Below are 19,117 nucleotides of genomic sequence, written 5' to 3'. Positions count from 1 at the left end.
GCTCGAGCTTAATTGATCGTATTTGAAATGATCTAATAGGTGCTTATCACCTATCTGTGGGCTTGTATGTCATGACGTGGCATGATGGTGCTGTCTTATCCTGGCAAGTGAGGCACGTGGTCAGGATGGATGGATCCCCCAGTCTGCCACTAAAACACAACAAGAAATTCCAAGAAATTCTCCAGTATTGTCCTATGAGCCAAGCTATTTGATGTGAATAAGGGTGGAAATAAAAATAAATCCAACTGATAAAAAATAGACAGGTGTATTCTAAATGCACTCTGCTGTTCATTCTGCTCTGCATAGTGTGGATAAGAGAAGTAAGGCCAGATATGCATTAGACACACATTAGTGCACCCTCTATGAATAAATGATAGATGACAGACCCGGGGGTCCGGGCTTTGTGTGAGACAAACCACAGTGAAGCAGCCTGTTTCTACACACTGAGAGCCATCGCAGTCCCACAATGATTAGGTGGTGCTGGTGACTTTTGAACAGTGGTTTCTGTATTTATGTTATACAGATATGGATCAAACAGTTTTTGCAAATATTTTTAGAATTTGTTTCAGGCACCAGATGGGAGGTGTCTATTTCATCAGAAGAACTCAGGTAGCCTACTGTCATTTCGGTTGTTGACTACAGAAAACTACATTAAATTGACTTTCCTGTGATTGTCTCAGCACTACTCAGTATATTGTCATGTGGCAAACTACACTCATCTGGTACTCCAAAGGCGTTGAAACAAACACTAATACTTTTTGACCCAGGTCTGATACTGTGCCTATGAAGTGAAGGGTCTAATACAAACAAATAGGAGTTGTGCAGTTGTGTTCTGCAAAACATGGGAGTGAAATGTATCACGTAAGATCAAATCATATCTAACTAATTATGTTAAAGGGGATTTATCTTCTAGAGACTCTCAGAAGACAATTGAAAAAAAAAAACTAGAATCATCAGATAATTTCCAAACAGCAATTCAAACCCAAGCTCATCCAATGTGATGTATGCTTTATTACAGTAACACAAAAAAGTTCTCAAACAACTAATTTACTCATTTACTGTATTTACTGTTATTTCCTTCTATCTCTGGACAATAGACAACAGGCAAACAGACTGACAAAGTAGTTCAGAGAATTAGTTAATTTGGTGTGTGACTCATTGATCACATCTCCTTAGTCTGCAGGGCATTTATTGACGCTCACAGGGCCGACCACACTGGACGCTGCTTCAAAGTCAACCGGCCTCCCATTCACTCTCACGTTCCGCAAGCAGCCGACAAACCATGAGGACACAGGGACGCTGTTTCTCTTAGTTGTCCCTGCATGGAGGAGAGGAAAGGAGAAACAGAAGAATGAGATGCTGGGAAGGTTTTTCCATAAATGTTGATACTCAATGAAAGGTTTGATGGATTTACCAGAGATGCCTCCAATGTAAAGAGAATCCAGTGTCGTTGAGTACGAAGCAGACGAGGAGGAACCTGCTTTCTGCTCAGAGACGGAGTCCACCACTAGTTTGATAACTTTGTGCTGTTTGGACACTGAGGGACAAATCAGAGCGGTATTAAGAGGAAATTTTAAAATTGATAACCACACAGGTATGAAATAGTCTGTATACTGCTGCTAGGGTGAGAAGTCGTACCTGTAACCGCATGAAAGTTGCCGTCGCACAGGTTTTGATGAGGAATCACTGAGACACTGACAGCACCGCTACCATCATTCACGTTGACACCAACCTAGAAAGTCAGATAGCAATGTGTACAAGCAGTCATTGTGATTGTCTTTTGAGTCATTGTCTCCACACACATGACCCACATTCATCATTTCCAAAAGTTTCGAGGTTTTACCTTGTTGTCCCTTAAGAACACATTCAGGCTGGTCTTGTGGCTTTGGACGTGGAAGAGAAGGCCTGTCAGATGCTGCGGCCGCAGCTCAAAGGCCAACTCAAAACGAGAGCCTACAGTGAAGTACTTATCTAAAACACAAATATTTATCAGATTTGAGGTCAATGTTTTGTTGCAACAAGCATACACTGACAAAATAGAAATAATGCAATACGTTGGGATCTATGAAATAAAACACTGTCAAACCTAAGACGATGTGACCACCGTTCCCCCCAAAGTACGTCCCAATCTCTGAGAGTCTGTCAAGGCAGGGTGAAACTCCACGACTGGCCACTGGTTCCCCAACTAATACCTCATTCAGTTTGAAATCCCGTATACAGCCAATAACACTTTCCTTGGGAATGAGGTGTCCCTGAGAGAGGCATTTTAGATTTTAGTGTAAGTTACAACAGCAACAATAACACAGGAGAGGAGAGGAGAGGAGAGGAGAGGAGAGGAGAGGAGAGGAGAGGAGAGGAGAGGAAATTGAATTGCTCCCTATGGGGAAACTGTCTTAAATGTACATGATGTGCTTACTTATTTGGCCAGGATCAATTCAGTAAAAATAGACTAGAAACAAACAAATGTGCAGGCAAATGTGTGACATGGGTGTAAAAAATAACCGTGAGGTAAGATACACACATTTGAGGTTTTGTGTTTAGGAACTCCTCCCAAATATACAGGATTGTGCAGATCTAAAGACGATCCCTCATCGTTAGACAAGACACCGTCAGTCACGCGGATTCCATCAACAAGCAGATGGAAAGTGTTTCTCTCCACACTGAACACAACCTGCGCATACAGACAGATTATCTGTCAGACAAGCAAATTGATTCAAAACAAATCACTCAGCTACAGGCTTCAGCTAAACAAATTTACAGTAAGGTCAGGATCACTGCTGTGTTTGAAGAGATATAAATCAACATGCTGGAAATTGAATTATCTGCGGCCTATAGGAGACTGAAAAGATACAGAAATGATTAGGCAAGACATATGCTGCCTGTATATGCACTCTGAATTGTAATCACTCTGTGCCAGTTTCCATCGTTGCTCTTCTTCTTATGCTGGATGATTCTGTTTTGCCCAAGTGACAGCTTGATCTTGCCGTTGGCCATAAACAGAGCCAGCAGGGAAATGTCTCCTTTCCCCGAGACGTGGAGCAGCAGTCCTTTAGACGACATGGTTCTGACTTCAAGTGAGAAGTGAGGCCTGAGACGCACAAGAGGAGGGAGAACAACACAGAAGTTCAATTGGATTTCTCTGATTTCTTACAAATGAACAAATTAATGAATGGAAAAACAGAAATGATGAATGTTTCATTAGACACCATACACGGAAAGTGAGGATGACATGCAACAAATGATTCAAATCCACAATATCACAAGTATTTGGCATATGATACCCCAATTGTTGAGTCCACAAAGAAACCCCACAATTGATTCATAGGACAGAGCAAAATAGACAACAACCATATGATAATTTCCACAGATGCAAGAACTTCCAATGTATTTCAGTGTTTACACATGGCTAATATTACCTGTAATTGACGTCTTCAGGAGGGATGTTGTAACTGAGCCAGCTGTGCGGCTCGGACAGCCGGTATTGTCCATGTTGTGCCGGATGTCGTCTACACTGACTGGCTTTGGTGGCACTCTGAGCCCGAATCTGAAACACAGCAGAGACAGACCTGTGTTATTATCTAATTATAAAATAATAACAGAATATGGAACAAAATAATATCATTGGGTTCAATGTATCTGGACTACTTGTGATTATAAGCTGATGAAATTCAAGGATTTGTTTCAATAGTGTGGGAAGAGTGTATTCTTGTGCTCACAGTTTTGTGTCTCTGGGGCCTTTGCAGAAGGGGTGCTGGCAGAGTCATGGCTTGTGAAGAGGGATTAAGACGACACATGCCAAGGACTACATCTCCCGTTTGTGACAATGAGCTTAGATCAGCAGGTAAAAAGCTCGGGTCAAGCCTGTGTTAGATTAAAGATTTTTAGAAAAAAACATAATTATATGAGAAAAGGCTATTTTAAGAAGTCAAACAACATTAATATTACATCTGTGCCATTTCAAAATAATGTAAAGTAGCTTTCTAATGTTGACCAACCTCCTTGTATAAAGGTTAGCAATGCAGCCTTTGAATTTCTCTCTTCCCAAAGTTAGCTCCGAGGGCTTGAGTGTCTGTCCCTGACCCACATTTACATTATCAACGCTCATCTCCAACCTGAGGAAACCATAAGAGGGTTAGTAATGTGATGTATTGAAGAAAATATTGCACATCCTAGCAGTGTCTGATTCATTACATAAGAGTTAGCGGAACATTTTATTTGGAGTTACAAATGTCAAAAAAAAGAGACACGTCTTACCCTGAGGGGCTCCTCACTGCTGACAAGTAATGCCAGCTTCCATCACTGTACATTTTGGGCGACTTCAATGTATAATTGTCACAATTAAATACTACATGGCCATCAACCAAAGACAGCTGGATGTCGTGGACAGAGGTAGAGTCCTGAGGAGGGTAGGAAATTATGAATATAATCACTTAATCCAGGAATTCATATATCATGTCACACTTCTTTTTGAAAAATCATCTTGCTCTTGCTCTTTAGCCAGTGATTATCATTTGAATCTGGACCTGAGACACGCAGAGTTTACCTGATAGGTGCTCCGGAGAAGAGCTCCATGTTTCTCTGAGGTCCTGAACCCCAGAGAGACCATGACCGGCAGCTTGTCCCAGACACCCAGAGTGTTCACAGACACAACTGAATCATACGTAGCTTTACGAACACCCTGTAATACGCATGAAACATTAACAATCAGGGCTGGCTCTAAACTGCTGGAGGCCCTATAGGCAAAAGTCTTCTGTGGCGGTCCCCTTTTAAGACAAATCCTGCCCACCATCAAGCAACAAAGACTGAGTAAAACACACTGAATTCACTTATTACTTACTTTAACATGCAATAGTTTGAAAATAATGAATATACAGTATAAGATATTTTCAGTGTTCTATGTTCAGTCTAATATATGCAACTGCGAATAGTCATGAATCATGGTCGTTTCTTTTAGTTTACCAGCAGTGAGACTGGACATCTGACACTGACGCCGATGGTCCTGTGATACTCGACATATTGACCATTGGCTGTCAGGTGATCCACACATCCTCTCAGTGGTGGAGCTGTGATGTTATCTCTGGGATTCAAAGGCACAAATAGACAGATATAGTATAAAACATTTATTTGCTATGAATATTTGAATGCTGCATGTTTGATTAGCACATGTTTTATTACCTCTCCCTGATTTGTACTGGTAGACCTCCAATGTAATAACTTCTGTAGACTTCAGTTTTAATGAAGCCTGTGAGAGTGATTTGCTTCGGTCCATAGTGCACAGTAAAGTTGACATCCATGTCAATTATAAAATTCTTGTTCTGTGAAAGAAGACTATACAGTTTTTAAACGGAACAACAGACTGAATGCAAAACGCTTGCACCGAATGATGTCTAGGTTAATGTAACATGAAAGCAACAGTTTAGCTGTTAGATCATCTTACAAAGAGAGACACTTTTTCATCAGTCTGAACTTTGAGCTCTTCATTGGCTTGTTTTCTTTGCAGCACAAGATGGCCTCTCTCCATAAAGACACAGAAGTAAGAATCCTGTAAAAGATGAAAAAAAAATGGACATTAAAGTGTAGTACTGAAGATATATAAAGGCAGTGTTTACCGATTAATGTTGAACAGACACAATGTTCCACTATGCTGATTACATTTATGAGTATTTATATGTAATTACTAGCACAAGTGCTGCTTTATTTTGGTCAAATCCATTCAACTCAGTCAACTCATCGTACTTCATTTCCAATGTAGAATAACAAGGCATTTGTCTCTCGGCTGTTTGTGTGGAACTTGAACAGTCTTCTCCTTTTCTTCTCTGGGTTTTTTACGAGCGCCATGCGGTAACCAGTTCCCTCATAATAATCAGAAACCTCTGACTGGGGAATCCTGAAGAAATGAAATATGACAAAAGAAAAATTCAATTTGACAGTTTTTAGTCACAGCTAGTGTTTTGTTGTGTTGTAGAATATGCCATCACAATTATCCCGGGTGTGCTCTGAAACTATTTTGCATTCACTAACAACAGACTTCATGTCTTCCTCTGTAAAAGTAAAATATTTAAGCTTTTAATCCCATTTTACTGTTGCTTACTTCAGATGAGGCTGTTTTTCACTTATATTGACTGCCTGCTTGTAGTTGTACAGGCAAATAGGATTGTCATTGATAAAGGAGAGTTTCATGGCTCCTCGGTATTTGGGGTAGCGCAGCTCCACTGGAGGCTAGAAAAATGAAAAGAGGAGGAATCAAATGATAACGTATCATGAATGAATGATAATAAGAGGGTTTAAAGGGGCAAAAAGCACGATTTTTGCTTCCCCATAGCACAAAATGACCATAATTTATCTATTTAACTATTGTGGAAACTTGACTTTAGTGTTTGTGTGAATTACAGGACACCATCACTCAAGGGGACAGGATGAGTTTTTTGGGGGTGAGGGGGGGTTTGTGCCAAAGACTTGTGTATGAAGAGATAAGTTCTATCGATGTTGTTGAAATTCCTACTGATCGCCGATAGAGGTCCATAAAAGTCATGGTTTACACAATGCTGATCCTTCTACCAGTGTAAAAATAACATACATGCAGACATAATGAAATAATAGCGGTGAATGATTACCGTGAAGTCGTCAGGATATCCACCCACGTAGAACACCACCCTCTCTGGATCCAGATCCAGGAGACTGGTCACCGTGTTTGGAAGGCTACGCTTAGGAGAGAGGCTGATGGCCTTTGGGGATGTGACGTTCTGAGTGACGTTAACTTCAGCATCTTGGTAAACCCTGAAGGAATTGTTGGCACACAGAGATAATTACATGTTAATTCATCGATTAAATAAATTAATTGAAAAGGATATAATATGCATGGTACTTTCTCCACAGAAACTTTCTAGAGAACACGCTGAAGATGTAGTAAAGCAATTAAAATCCTTCATGTTGTCTTCCAAAAGGATAACATGGGAGCTACTGTACATGCAACATTTCCACCAACTAGACCTTCACTGATCGAGCTTTCCCCGGTGAGTACCTGTGGAAGACAACTCTGTCAAAATCTGTAGAATTCACATTGGTGGTTGCGGTTATTTGGCTGGTTTCCACCTCATGGACAACTCCACCCAGTTTGTACACACACACCAATACGTTGCTTCGAACAGCCATCCCAACGTAGTCTCCAGAAGGCTGGAAATGAGAGAGAGGAACAAGACAGATGAACTAATAGAGCACTGAATAGATATGTAAATAGATCACTGAATAATTATTCTATCTAAATCACACCCTCCAACAGGTATTTGACCTGTGTTAACGCTGCATTTCTACTCATGGAGGCCGCAGTCTTCTATTTATCTTCTACCTGCTACATTTCAGATAAGAGGCTGTGATGCCAGTCACTCACATCCTTGTTGCCCAGGTAGAGAACAAAGAGGTTGGCATCTTTGTGTTTGTCCTGGCGGCGCTTTCGCCTGCGGTCAGCCGTGGAAGGATTGTTTTGATGGCGATTGAGCATGAGGTCGACTGCTGTAAACGCTTTCACATCTTCAAGGTTGCTCGGTGGACGGAGCTCGATGTGACCCTTTCCGTTGAAAGTGGTGCCAATGGAAAGCTGTGGGAAGAAAGATGATATGTGTAAATATGCAATTATGAAAGAGATGTTTATTGTAGGTTTCTTTCTTTTTTGTTAATAAATCAAAGCTGGCATGTAAGTAGCAATAAAGTCAGATGGGATACTTTACCCTGTTGACAAAGTTTCTTGTCTCCTGTATCACATCCTTGATTCTCCTGATGCTTTCTGTCATATTGGCACTAGGGGGCATCTTCTTACTGAGATCCTCAATCTGTGTAAGGTTATCTCTCAACATAGGCAGTGTATTGTTCAAGCTCTTCACTGAAACGGTCATAGGAGACAAACAAAAAAGAAATCTCTGCTCAGTCAAACTAAAAATGAAAGGAACTTTTCATCTTGGATTTGTAAAACGCAGTTCAATGTGGTTCAAAAGTCAAAAGACAGAATACAATATAGTATAAGAAGTTGGCTGTTTTGTACCATCTGCCCTTCAATACTCACATGCCTGGTCTGCATCTCTCAAGATATCATCTATATTTGCACTGGCATTAGTAAAATGTATTCTGCCCACTTCTTGGCTGATATTCCTCAGTCTGTCTGTTACTTTACTGACAGTGTCATTAGAAGCGGAGGCAGCTGCCTTGGCAGAATTTATGAGGGCCGCTATATCATCTGAAATCAAAAGACAAAGACAAACATGTGAGCTAATATTATATGTTATGGATTTAAATGACCCAGAATCATTTCTTGTTTCCCCCAACCAATGTCAACAAGTTTAATTCAATTAATCCACCGACCTCTTTTGATCTTTTTGAGCTCATCACTGACTGCTAGCAGGTCCTTTCTCAGTAATTCTTCTTTCTCCTTTTGCTTAATAACACGGTCTTTGTGGGAGTCAACTTTATGTGACAGCACTGTATAGAAGAAGAATATAAACCTGAAATTGAAAACCTTCAAATTTTTTTGATGAATTAAAAATTACTATAATATATTTTGACTTGTTACAAATCATGATGTTTACACACTTTCAAAGTAGTTCTGAGTCTCCATGGCTTCTGTCAGTAAGCGGTTTGCATCATCTTTGAGTCCTGCAGCTCTGCTGACCAGACCTCCCTGCTCCACATCCTGATTCATAGTAATGGGAGAAATTTGACACAGATTACATTCAGAATTAGTGGATTTACAACAAGCATAACTATCAGGAGGCAAAACCTTTACCTTGAAGGCTAGGTCAGCAGCCACTTTGGATTGATTAGCTGCCATCTCTGCCTTTTCTATGGCATTTATAATGCTGTTATGGGCTCCACTGCCCACTACAGCACTAAGCAGGTCAGAGGAGCTATTGGTAGCATTATGCAGCACTCTGCAATAACATACATGATGGCACATTAATCAGTCAAGAGATCACTGAGGAGGGCTGAAATGTGTAAACACAAACACAGTTGTTTATCCAAATCCATATGTATCCACTTTTATCTGTCAATTTTCTTCATTTCTTCTACTTTATACCCACAGTTGAAGTTCTGTTGCCAGTCTGTTCAGCTCCTCTGCATGCTCTTCGGCCCTGATAACGATATCCAGCTTTTCCATAGTTTGGGAGATTCTATTTAACCTCTTCATGAGATCCGTCTTGGCACCATCCACCTGAGCTGCAAGATGCTCTAATTCCTGCAAGTTACGCATAATAAAGTCAATTTAGAATACACACAAAAACTAGTTTGAAATCATCTCATTACTTTACGAAGAGTTCAGAGATGCTCACTTACCTTTTTACTCTCCTTGAGCATTGAGAAGAGGTCTGTAATATTCCTCAACTGATCTTTAGTCATTTCAATCATAGGAAGGAGCGAACTTTTTTCCTTCTCCAGCTGAGCTCGAAGTTTCTGGCAGAATGATGAACAAAGTGAGGAGAATGCATCAGTACGACACTATATTGTATCGCGGATCAGATCTAGACGTGCGTTTCACATTACCAGCAGATCTTGCAGTGTGGCATCACTCCTCAGGTTGAGGCCCTGTGTCCGGCCCACTGTGTCCTCTGCATCTAACAGCAGCTTGGCCAGCTCCCTCAGAGAAGAGTCAGAGGTCATCAGAGAGACGGCCGTCCGGTTAGCTCCAGCCTGGCTGGTGTCCAGAGGAACTGACATGTTCCTGATCAGGTCCAATACTAAGGAGAACACACAATTTAGATTTTACATGCTGATTTTATACACTGTCCACAGTTATGACAAATTATCTGTGAGGCAGTAATGTATCCCAGAGTTTCCAAAGAGCTACTAACCCTAAAAGAATTCCCTTATTCTGGGTTTTACTGGAGAGTTTCAGAATACTGTTTCAGTGGCTTTTCCACCCTGAAAGAGGTGGAGAACACTAAAAACGTTTCAGCCACATTTTTTAGCCATAACTATTGTGCTGCATTCAGGTGCTGGTGGGAAGGCAGACATCTGGGAATTCCATGTCGGCTGCTAAACAGCGTTGCCTTCACGTGCTATTTCCTCAGAGAATCAAACCCGGAAGACAAACAATAAACAAACATAAACTTTTACAGAAGCTGCAGCTTTGCAAGTTGGAGAATTGTACAGCGTTGGTAGCGGGTTGGGCTCTACCAAGTGCCTTCTAGTTAAAAGATGTTTCAAAGTGTATGGGATTAGGTAAGGAACAATATAATGGAAACACCAACATAACCCTTCCCCTGCACCAAGATCCCCTCTCAGGGAAATCAGTAAAGGCATCTCCATGATTTTGTCCATACATTAAAGTGAATCACAATACAAAACAAAAAAAAAATCATCTCACATTTGTATGCCTTTTCTTGCTCCTTTCCAGCTTTCTTTCTCTGAGCGGTGCAGCCTCTTTCTCTCATTTCCTGCACGATGCGCTGAGCCTCCTGCACCATCCTGGCTATGTCGCCTTCAGGAACAGTGATGGAATCTTCAGGTTTCGCCTCACTCAGCTGCTTTATGAGATCTGACAAATCACGGTGAGATAAAGTACTGGTAATAATACATCTGGTGCTGAGGCGTGCTGACACAACAACAAAAAGTCCAAGACACAGCAAATGATTTCGTAAACATGTCACACAAAGCCTTGTATGAGGCAGAAATGACCTGCTGGCCCAAATAGCAGAAAAAAAGTTTATAAGTCATAATATGATATGTACAGGATATCTATACAATGTATTAAAAGTTAAATTAATTGAATTTTATTTTGCACTACTTTTCGTAAGACCTGAGTAAAATCTCATAGCACACATGCAGAATTGTTGAGTTATGCTATGACAATGTGAAGGCACATTTCAGACATGTGTAATTGTTACGTACTCTGTATTGTCATGAGGAGAGCTTCAGCCTCAGAGAGAAGATCCTCTGCTCTCAGCTTTGTTCCATTCACATTCTCCAAGACGTCCTCAGAATCTGATAAAGTTTTCTGACTCTGTAAAGGTGATAATACCATATCAAAGTACAGTACAGTACAGTGTTCCCACATGAATTTCTGTGCATGACCTGTATACACTGCGCTCCAGAAAGAAAAAGGGCTCATTCATAAAACTGACATGCAAGGTTAGGGTGACTTTATGGGCCGAGACTGCTATGGTAGAGCGTTGTCTTATTTATTAGTTTTACCGTGTGCATTTTTGCAGCAGCGCCACTTTTGATCACTGGCATGTTGTGTTAAAATACCTCCTGCTGTAGTCAGACGGTAATTCACACTTATGAATTATTTATCCCAAGTGCAATTAGCCTCCTAAACTCCAGATTTATCTTTGTTATTGCAGATGCAACACTTTCCCTTCCTTCAGTAGGCTCAGAAGCCAACTTATGTATTCCATTTTTAATGCTTTTAATGTGTAGTACTACGTGTGTTGTGTACTGATGTGTCTTTTTGTATCCCAATCTATTCTATTCTATTATATTCCTTGGTTGTTTTTATTTTGAGGAAAACTGTCTCCAGATACCTTGTCTATCAGCCGACTCAGGTCTTCTCTGACAACGTCCACTTCTGCTTCAAGCTGTCCAACCTTTGGACCCAGACTATTCATAGCAGTGCTGTACCTTCCAACCAGAACCTGCAAAACACCAGAGGTGACAGGACTCTGAACAAGAAGAAACATTATTGTGTCCAGCTATGAGTCTTAGCACCACATTTATGAGAGGGATTGTGATCACTTTTGTTGTAAAACAAAGCTATAAAGGGCAAATGTCTTCGTGGCTTGTTCAAGTTTGCACTGATACTTGCATGATTCAGTACCTTGGTTTCAGAGATGTTGGCCTCCAGTCTATTCAGCATGGAGAGTGAACCAGTGCCTTGACTGATGTTCTTGAGTTGATGCTTCAGCCGAGCCAGTTCATCATCCATCCTCTCCAAGTCGTTCAGTAAGGCATCAGTGCAGCTGTCGCATTCTGCCAGTGAGTACAAGGAGAGGATGAAATTATCTGGTTAGTTCCGAGTATGAACTGCAATGCTGATGATGAAAAGAATGGATGAGACTGGCTGAAACTAGGAATTCATCAACAAAGTCTTTGCTGTATCAAGGTTTTTCTAGCTCACAGCATCCTTGAGTGCCATAACACGATTGTAGGATTGGAGTTCAAAACACACAAACCATGGCAGTGGTCACTGGAGCCGGCATCACCAGATGTTACGCACTCTGAAAGGAAATTAAAACATAGTGACTGCAGGAAAAAAAAATGGAATGAATCTCTGATATGTTACATGATTTCGGTATATAAGAAAGATTGTACAACTGGATGCAGTGACAGGAGAATTTCTATTAAACCAGGCATTTGTGTCTATTCTTGCGAGTATGCATACTTACCTCCAGTCAGATAATCACAAATGTTAAAGGGCCCATCATTACAGTTGCAAGGCTGGCAGCTGCCTCCATATATCATTGGATTACCATAGTAACCAGCAGCACATCTTAAGAAGAGTAGAAACCAAAAAGGAAAAGGCTTACTTTACAGCTTTGATACTTTTAGGGTTTAGGATGCAGAAGTATGCTGTATTGATGACCATGATGTAACGATATTTGTGTTTATGTGGAATTTCTTGAATTGCAACACACCTCTCACACCTGGTCCCATGGTAGCCCAGTTTACACAAGCATTCAACCACTCCCAAGTCGATGTCCAGACAAGCCAATGCAAAACTACAGGAAGAATAAACCGTCAAGCTTCAGCATGTTTTTTTTTTTTTTTTTCAAGAATGCTCATTATGGCCCAGAGTAAAAAAAATCAGTTTAGCTTTATTGAGATGATAGAGTAGGTAAACAATAACTGACTTGTTCCATGCGAAGGGGCATGGACAGGCATGGCAGGTCCTCTGGGCTGCGTTGCCATAGTAACCTTCTTTACATCGCTCACATCGATTCCCATCCGTGTTGAACTGACAGTTCTGGAGGCCAATCAGATGAAACACGTGACCGACAAATGCCAGTATCTTTAAGTGTGCTGTAAATCAACAACTGATAATGTGCCTCTGTGTGCATGCGTGTGTGTGCATGCGTGTGTGTGCACGTGTGTGTGTGTGTGTGTGTGTGTGTGAAGGAGAGAGAAAACCAACCAGGCAGTTCCCTGTATGCCCGTCACACTCATTGGAGAGTCCATTGCAGCTACAAGGCACACACTGACCCCTGCGTGGGCCGGTCCACTCTCTGTAGAAGCCGGAGCTGCAACTCTGTATGGACACAGAGAGACAATAAAACTGTTGTAGAATAATAAAAATAAGCACATTCTCCACCATGTGACCTGGTAAAGAGGGATCTATTATCGCAAAGTAATAAAACTGCAAAAGTAATTCATCGCATGAGCATGTAAAGTAAATATCTTGTACGTATGTGTCAGATAAATTTTGTTACCAAGAAAATACACGTGTCTCAACTCATCTGAGTTGTAAATCAAGGTGTGGCATGTTGAACAAAGGGATGGAGAAAGAACAATAGAGAATGCTTAGTGACACACATTTTGAAGAGAGAGTGTGTCAGAAATTAAGCAAATATACTTTATATATTAAGCCCTGATGAAGGCTTTGGTAGCCGCAACACGTAAGTTGCAATAAGAGCGATTTTTATGCCTGAGATATAATTACATTTTTTAACACTACACCCCACGTGAATGCCTTGCACTTCATGATTTATTTATTTATTTAATACTCTGATCTATTCCCAAAGAGTCCCAGCGGAGGTAATACAAAGCACTCCTTCCCTTTTTTTGACTATACTTTGTGACTTTTTATTTTTCTAATAATTATCAAAGAATGTCAGGAATTGTATATAGTGACATCAAAGTAGCAATGCTTTGACAGGGGTCAAACAGCAGGCAAGAACAATCTTGGGTGTAATATTAACTGATTACATTGTTTTGCGTCACAGCATGTGTAACCTCCTCATTAGCAAAATCTGATGTAAGGAAACCATTAAGGTTCAGAAAACCCAACAAAGAAATTGTGAAGAGCCGCATTACCTGAGTGATGGCAGCTGCTGTCTGGTTGCTGAGCGAAGGATCGCAGTACTTTTTATGTCTGTGTGGCCTCTGATGGATCTGGTTGAGATTGCCATGCCAACACTTTGGATGTTTCTGTGTTGCAGTCTGTGCAGCAGTGCTGGGGCAAATCACAGCACAGCAGAGCAAAAACAACCACAGTGCACAGCAAAGCAAAAATATATTCCTCTGCATTATCAGCTACTCAGTGAGCTTACTGTCAGAGTTCAGCAGTGGAGAGAATGAACAGGAGAGCTCCTCTTCCCCCAGGTAAACCTTGGAGCAGAGGGTGTGTGCTTATTTTTTCTCTGATAGACATGCAGAGAAGCTGAACTGTACAAAGTCAAAAGTATTGGTGAGTATGGAGTGTATGCACATGATTAGGTTCAAAGTTCAACAAGGTGTGGTTGTACTGTGAAACGTTCAGTGGTTTTGAAAGCAGCAGAGCGGCGCATGGCACAGATAGTGTGTGAACTGTGTACCACAGGGAAGTGGAAAGCTTTAACCCAAGTGAACTGCTCAAACAATGCAACATGCATAGCATATGACAAATACAGCAAGTAGAAGAAATGGTTATAATTTTTATTAGCAGTCAGTCCATAAGTTAACAATGTTTTAATTACACAGTTTATACCTTACTGGTGGAATATGTACTGTAATTGCTAATTATTGAAATCTGCTCAAACTTGTCCCATAAGAAACACATTAAACATTTATTTGCATCGGTATTACAAAGCACCATCTTGTTTTATTTCAAGTTGCGGGCCTGAACCCCCGAGGCCCCACTGCCCCCCCTCCCCTAAACCCAATGTAAATAAAATTCACAGAAACACAAGACATGGGAGACTGAGCCAATCATCACTATTACTGTGTTACTGTCATATAAATGCATTTTAGAAATATCAGACACATAGTTTGCCTTGTATAGTGCAGAATAGTATCTCTGGAGCAATGAAATGTACAGTATATTATTCAGCAAACAGCTGCCAATCTGCATTTTTTAGGTTGGAATCAATTGACAAAAATGCACTAATTTTTCCCTGCTAGTCTGTTTTGAATCATGTGCATTTTGCTTCAGTAGAACATTTTCTCCTTTAAGCACACATATGATGCCCCCATCTGAATTCATGGACTTGCAGCCACCAATTTTATCAGTCCTAGGTATCCATATTGATGTCAGTCACTTGAAACATGGATAAAAAGTCAGACTTCTAAATCACTTACAAACTATATCTACTACTACTATATAATTGCCATGTGACTCAGATAATGTTTTTAAATTTCTCATCAGTCTCTACCAAGTATTCAATACTCTAACAAGTATTACTGTAAGAAAAAATACTAATTGTTTGCAGTCTCAAGACACAACATGAGAGATAAAATCAAAATGTGGCTAACATTGCTCACTGAATCATTCAGTATCCTTTGACAGTGAGTGATTTGTTTAAAACTAACAAATGGGGAACCCTGAGTGACTCCATCTGGCATATTCTCCAGGGGGCTGGGGCTACATTTCATAATTATTACTTACAAGAAAAAATAAGGCACAAGGCATGTGATAGTGTTCCATATTTGATGATTTCTACCAATAAAATGACTTTTTTGGAACATTAATTTAATCTCTGGCTACAGATATAAGCAATACTGTTCCACGTGTTGGTGTATGGGCCACATCCCTGAGAATAGTAATGTGTTAGCTGCAAAAGACTGATGGGAGTCTTTGCAAAAACATTATCTACAGAGTTTTCACAAAAGTTCAGTACAGACAAACAAAAAGAAAACACAGAATGGACGACAAGAGTACTTTTGAAACTCTAACATGAGTTGGTATGATAAATATGAGAAACAAATGGTTTTCTTCTCTGGTGCTCCATTGAAAATCCAGTCAAAGAACCCGACATAATACTTTACTCTTCAGCATCTTTATCAGACTCATAGAATAGGATACAAGGCGTAGCTCGCAATGCCACAGGTGTTGCTGCCGTCCCGGATCATTCGCATGTAGCCACCCTCACCCCAACTGCTACCCCAGCTATGGATAAAAAAAAAAAAAACATATTCATATTAATATATTCATATTAAAACAATAGAATCAAAGGAAACAAAGTGATCTGTAATTCCAAATATCATTGTGAAGACTAAATCATATTTTATGTGATCTCTTTTATTTATCTTTATGTGATTAACAGTGTTGTTCTGTCTCCTACCTATTTTTGATGATCCAATAGTCTTGGCCTCCTTCTGAGCCAAAGCCAACCAGCAGAACTGCGTGACTCAGATTGTTGGGGTTGCAGTTGGACTCCTCGTATATTCCTGTAGGAGAAACTCAGATTGTAAAAATCCTTCTCTTTTCATTGCTAACATTGTATAGAGTGGGTTATTTTATGAGAATGAACCTGAGCTGTAGAACAGGAAGCTTGAATGATCTGCATCGATAGCCACTGTGATTGGCCCGATGGTTGCCACGGCATCAGCCAGGGCCTGCTCATCTCCCTTGGGTATGAACCTGTAGTCTGCAATATGAGCAACTGAAAGTCTGCTGTCATAGAAGCAGGGCTGGGTGTCCTGTGGAGAGAGGAATGCAGTGGTGAACCTTTATTTATCCAGAGGTCCAGACTCAAACATTTAACTGCTATAGCAGGGTTGGGGCCATTCATGAATTTAATTGAGAATGCATGGTAAATTCCAATGCAGTTCCTGGAATTGGAATTGGAATTGGAATTGGAATTTGGAATTGGAATTACACCCAGCTCTAAGGAAACAGAATTGGAATTGAATTGGAATGACAGGAAACAGAATTGAATTCCATGAAATTCCACTTCTAAGAGAGTTTGTCCTGACTTGCTAAACATTATAAATCAAACATGAATCAAATAAAAAACAATGAAACAAATCAAATACATTAAAGCATAATGTATGGATTACGATTACATGTTATGTATCAAATACCACCTGAAAGGCACCTTTAACATTTTATGATATTCAGTGTTGATAATATATAACACTGTAATCTCAGATATGTGGTAAGAAAAAAACAACAACAACATGTAACTTTATAGAATTAAATTCAACTTCCTGAAATTCCAATTCAATTCCAATTCTGTTTCCTGTAGGTTTTTTTTTCCAATTCCAATTCCTCAGTTGAACTAAAATTGATGAGTTAATTCATGGCTTGACCCCAACCCTGGAGCCTATAGCCTTACCACTGAGGTGTATGGATAGGTGCTTTCAGACTGCAGCCCATTGCTGACCACGTAGTCGTAGGCATTGGCCATCCAGGCACCATTGCAGCCATAGGTACCGTAAGATCTAGAGCAGTCTACCAGGTTCTGCTCACTCAAGGAGACCAGCTGACCGGTCCTCTTGTATATTTGTCCCTCGATAGCTCCCGTAGTGCTAAACGCCCAGCAGGAGCCACAATAACCCTTTGAGGAAAACAATTAAAACACACAGTATATTTGAGGGTGTCAGGATGAGACCTTGATAGATTTTCTATAACTCACTTTAAATTAATTTAGAAACGTCTTACCTGATCTTTCACCTCAGTGACGTAGCCCATCGCCCTGTAGTCCACAGTCAAAGCCCCCAGCTTCTCCGCATTGTGACGCAGCCGGCGAGCCGAGACGTTCTTCCCCCTCTTCACAAATTGGGCATTTATCATGGCACCTTGCAAAACCTGGTATTCTTGTCTCGTCTACATGGAGAACAAAAAGAAGTTTGTCTTCAGATATTTCTCATTCAGGCTATCTAGAATTTGACAATCCTGTTTATCAAAACAATTTCTCTAACTGATTAGAACCAACTGATTTAGTTGTTAGATGTTACTGCCATCCTCAGTTTTGACACTGTATCTGCTTCATGACAACTCAGAAAGCAATTACTGAACTAAACAAATCACAGATCAAGTTGAAATAACTTGTTATAGTAAATGTCTGTTTGTGATGACTAAGAAGGTAAAAAATGAGTTAAAGAATAACGTTCCAATAGCTCAACTCAATTCCTTAGGTCACAGATAAAGGTCAGTTAACTGGACAATTGTTGAATACTTGTTGATTTTGCAGTTTTTACTGTTTACATCATACCCCAGCCATGTTGGGTATTTTAAGTCAACAGCTAAATTTCAGTGGCATGAACTAATTAATCAGATGTTCATGCCACTGAAAATTGCTGAATGACTTAATTTAAAATACCCAAAATGGCTGGATTATTTGTGATTGTAAAGGGTAAAACCTTTGACAGAGATGAAAACAATATTCACCAATAACAGTAAATAATCATTACCAGGTCGCCGTATTTATTCATGGTCATAGTGAACAGCTTTGCCCCTACGAAAAACCCTTCATTATTCTGTTCTATCATCCTCTTGTTATCCTCCCAGATGATTCTCCTCTCCATGTCGTCCTGCTGGGTGACAGAAAACACACAAAAGCAAAACTTAAAATAAAGTATAAACCTCAAGTGAAGAAATACATGTTTTCACAAGGATATATAAGTGAATGAGAGACACACATGTTCATATTGAGAAGTGCAGTCTAACCATTTCATCGTAGGAGATGCCGTGGTTGATCTTCCAGATCTGCCACTCGGTCAGCACCTCCTCATCCGAGTCTGAAGCCACCTGCCTCGGCCCACACAGCAGGACAGAGAGCAGCACGACGCTCACCATGTAGCGGGTCCATTGGACTACGACAGGAGGATCACAGTGTTATTATTTGTGCCTATTTATTGTACGATTGTGAATTGTTCTATCATATAGGCCTACAGCCAATGGCAAAACTACTAGGACACATGTGTGAAATTGGTTCTTTTTGCTGTAGTACTGAAATTTGCAAGTCTGATCACAAGATGAATAGGTGAGCAATGTATGAGCTGCCTGCTACTGATTCTGGCCATATATTTGCATATATATTAAAACATATTAGAGAAAGTTCTGCCATGTCCAAAATGCACCATTTTGCATAACAGTGTATCTAAATGAGAAGCTGTGTAAAGCTTATCCAATAGGATGAACTGTATTCTATACTACAGTATTAAATGAATGATTATAATTGACTAAATATCTGGGACAGAAAGCTATAATACC

The 19,117-nt window shown here is 40.3% G+C and overlaps 2 protein-coding genes across 3 annotated transcripts in view; both read right to left on the bottom strand.

Annotated features, from left to right (window-relative positions):
• Positions 1–1,092: 1,092 nt before the first annotated feature.
• On the bottom strand, positions 1,093–12,639 carry lama3 (laminin, alpha 3). Its single transcript, XM_071895539.2, has 33 exons — positions 12,621–12,639; positions 11,804–11,955; positions 11,511–11,621; positions 10,876–10,987; positions 10,352–10,522; positions 9,529–9,722; positions 9,322–9,438; positions 9,069–9,223; positions 8,774–8,918; positions 8,581–8,680; positions 8,353–8,469; positions 8,057–8,227; positions 7,725–7,876; positions 7,388–7,594; positions 7,022–7,173; positions 6,615–6,777; positions 6,092–6,219; positions 5,737–5,887; positions 5,438–5,542; positions 5,176–5,315; positions 4,960–5,077; positions 4,544–4,678; positions 4,255–4,397; positions 3,996–4,112; positions 3,717–3,861; positions 3,417–3,544; positions 2,908–3,088; positions 2,522–2,671; positions 2,087–2,252; positions 1,844–1,971; positions 1,639–1,732; positions 1,415–1,537; positions 1,093–1,318 (listed from the first exon to the last, which is right to left on the bottom strand). The coding sequence occupies exons 1-33, from the start codon at positions 12,637–12,639 to the stop codon at positions 1,173–1,175; spliced, it is 4,536 nt and encodes a 1,511-aa protein (XP_071751640.2). The 3' UTR covers positions 1,093–1,172.
• Positions 12,640–14,834: 2,195 nt separating this feature from the next.
• Positions 14,835–19,117, bottom strand: part of cts12 (cathepsin 12) — a 5,056-nt gene continuing 773 nt past the window's right edge. Inside the window, exons 2-8 of one of the 2 annotated variants that reach the window (XM_071895652.2) lie at positions 18,572–18,717; positions 18,316–18,438; positions 17,564–17,728; positions 17,238–17,459; positions 16,431–16,599; positions 16,242–16,347; positions 14,835–16,066 (exon numbers count right to left, since the gene is read on the bottom strand). In XM_071895652.2, the coding sequence (XP_071751753.1) occupies positions 15,967–16,066; positions 16,242–16,347; positions 16,431–16,599; positions 17,238–17,459; positions 17,564–17,728; positions 18,316–18,438; positions 18,572–18,717 (1,031 nt within the window). In that variant the 3' untranslated portion in view covers positions 14,835–15,966. The remainder of the gene's footprint in view (positions 16,067–16,241; positions 16,348–16,430; positions 16,600–17,237; positions 17,460–17,563; positions 17,729–18,315; positions 18,439–18,571; positions 18,718–19,117) is intronic. The other variant, XM_071895653.2, reaches the window with a different exon arrangement.

This window comes from Centroberyx gerrardi, chromosome 9, assembly GCF_048128805.1.
Source record: "Centroberyx gerrardi isolate f3 chromosome 9, fCenGer3.hap1.cur.20231027, whole genome shotgun sequence".
Classification (NCBI taxonomy): Eukaryota; Metazoa; Chordata; class Actinopteri; order Beryciformes; family Berycidae; genus Centroberyx; species Centroberyx gerrardi.
The sequence above is the reverse complement of the archived record's forward strand: the minus strand, read 5'-3'. Positions and strand labels throughout refer to the sequence as shown.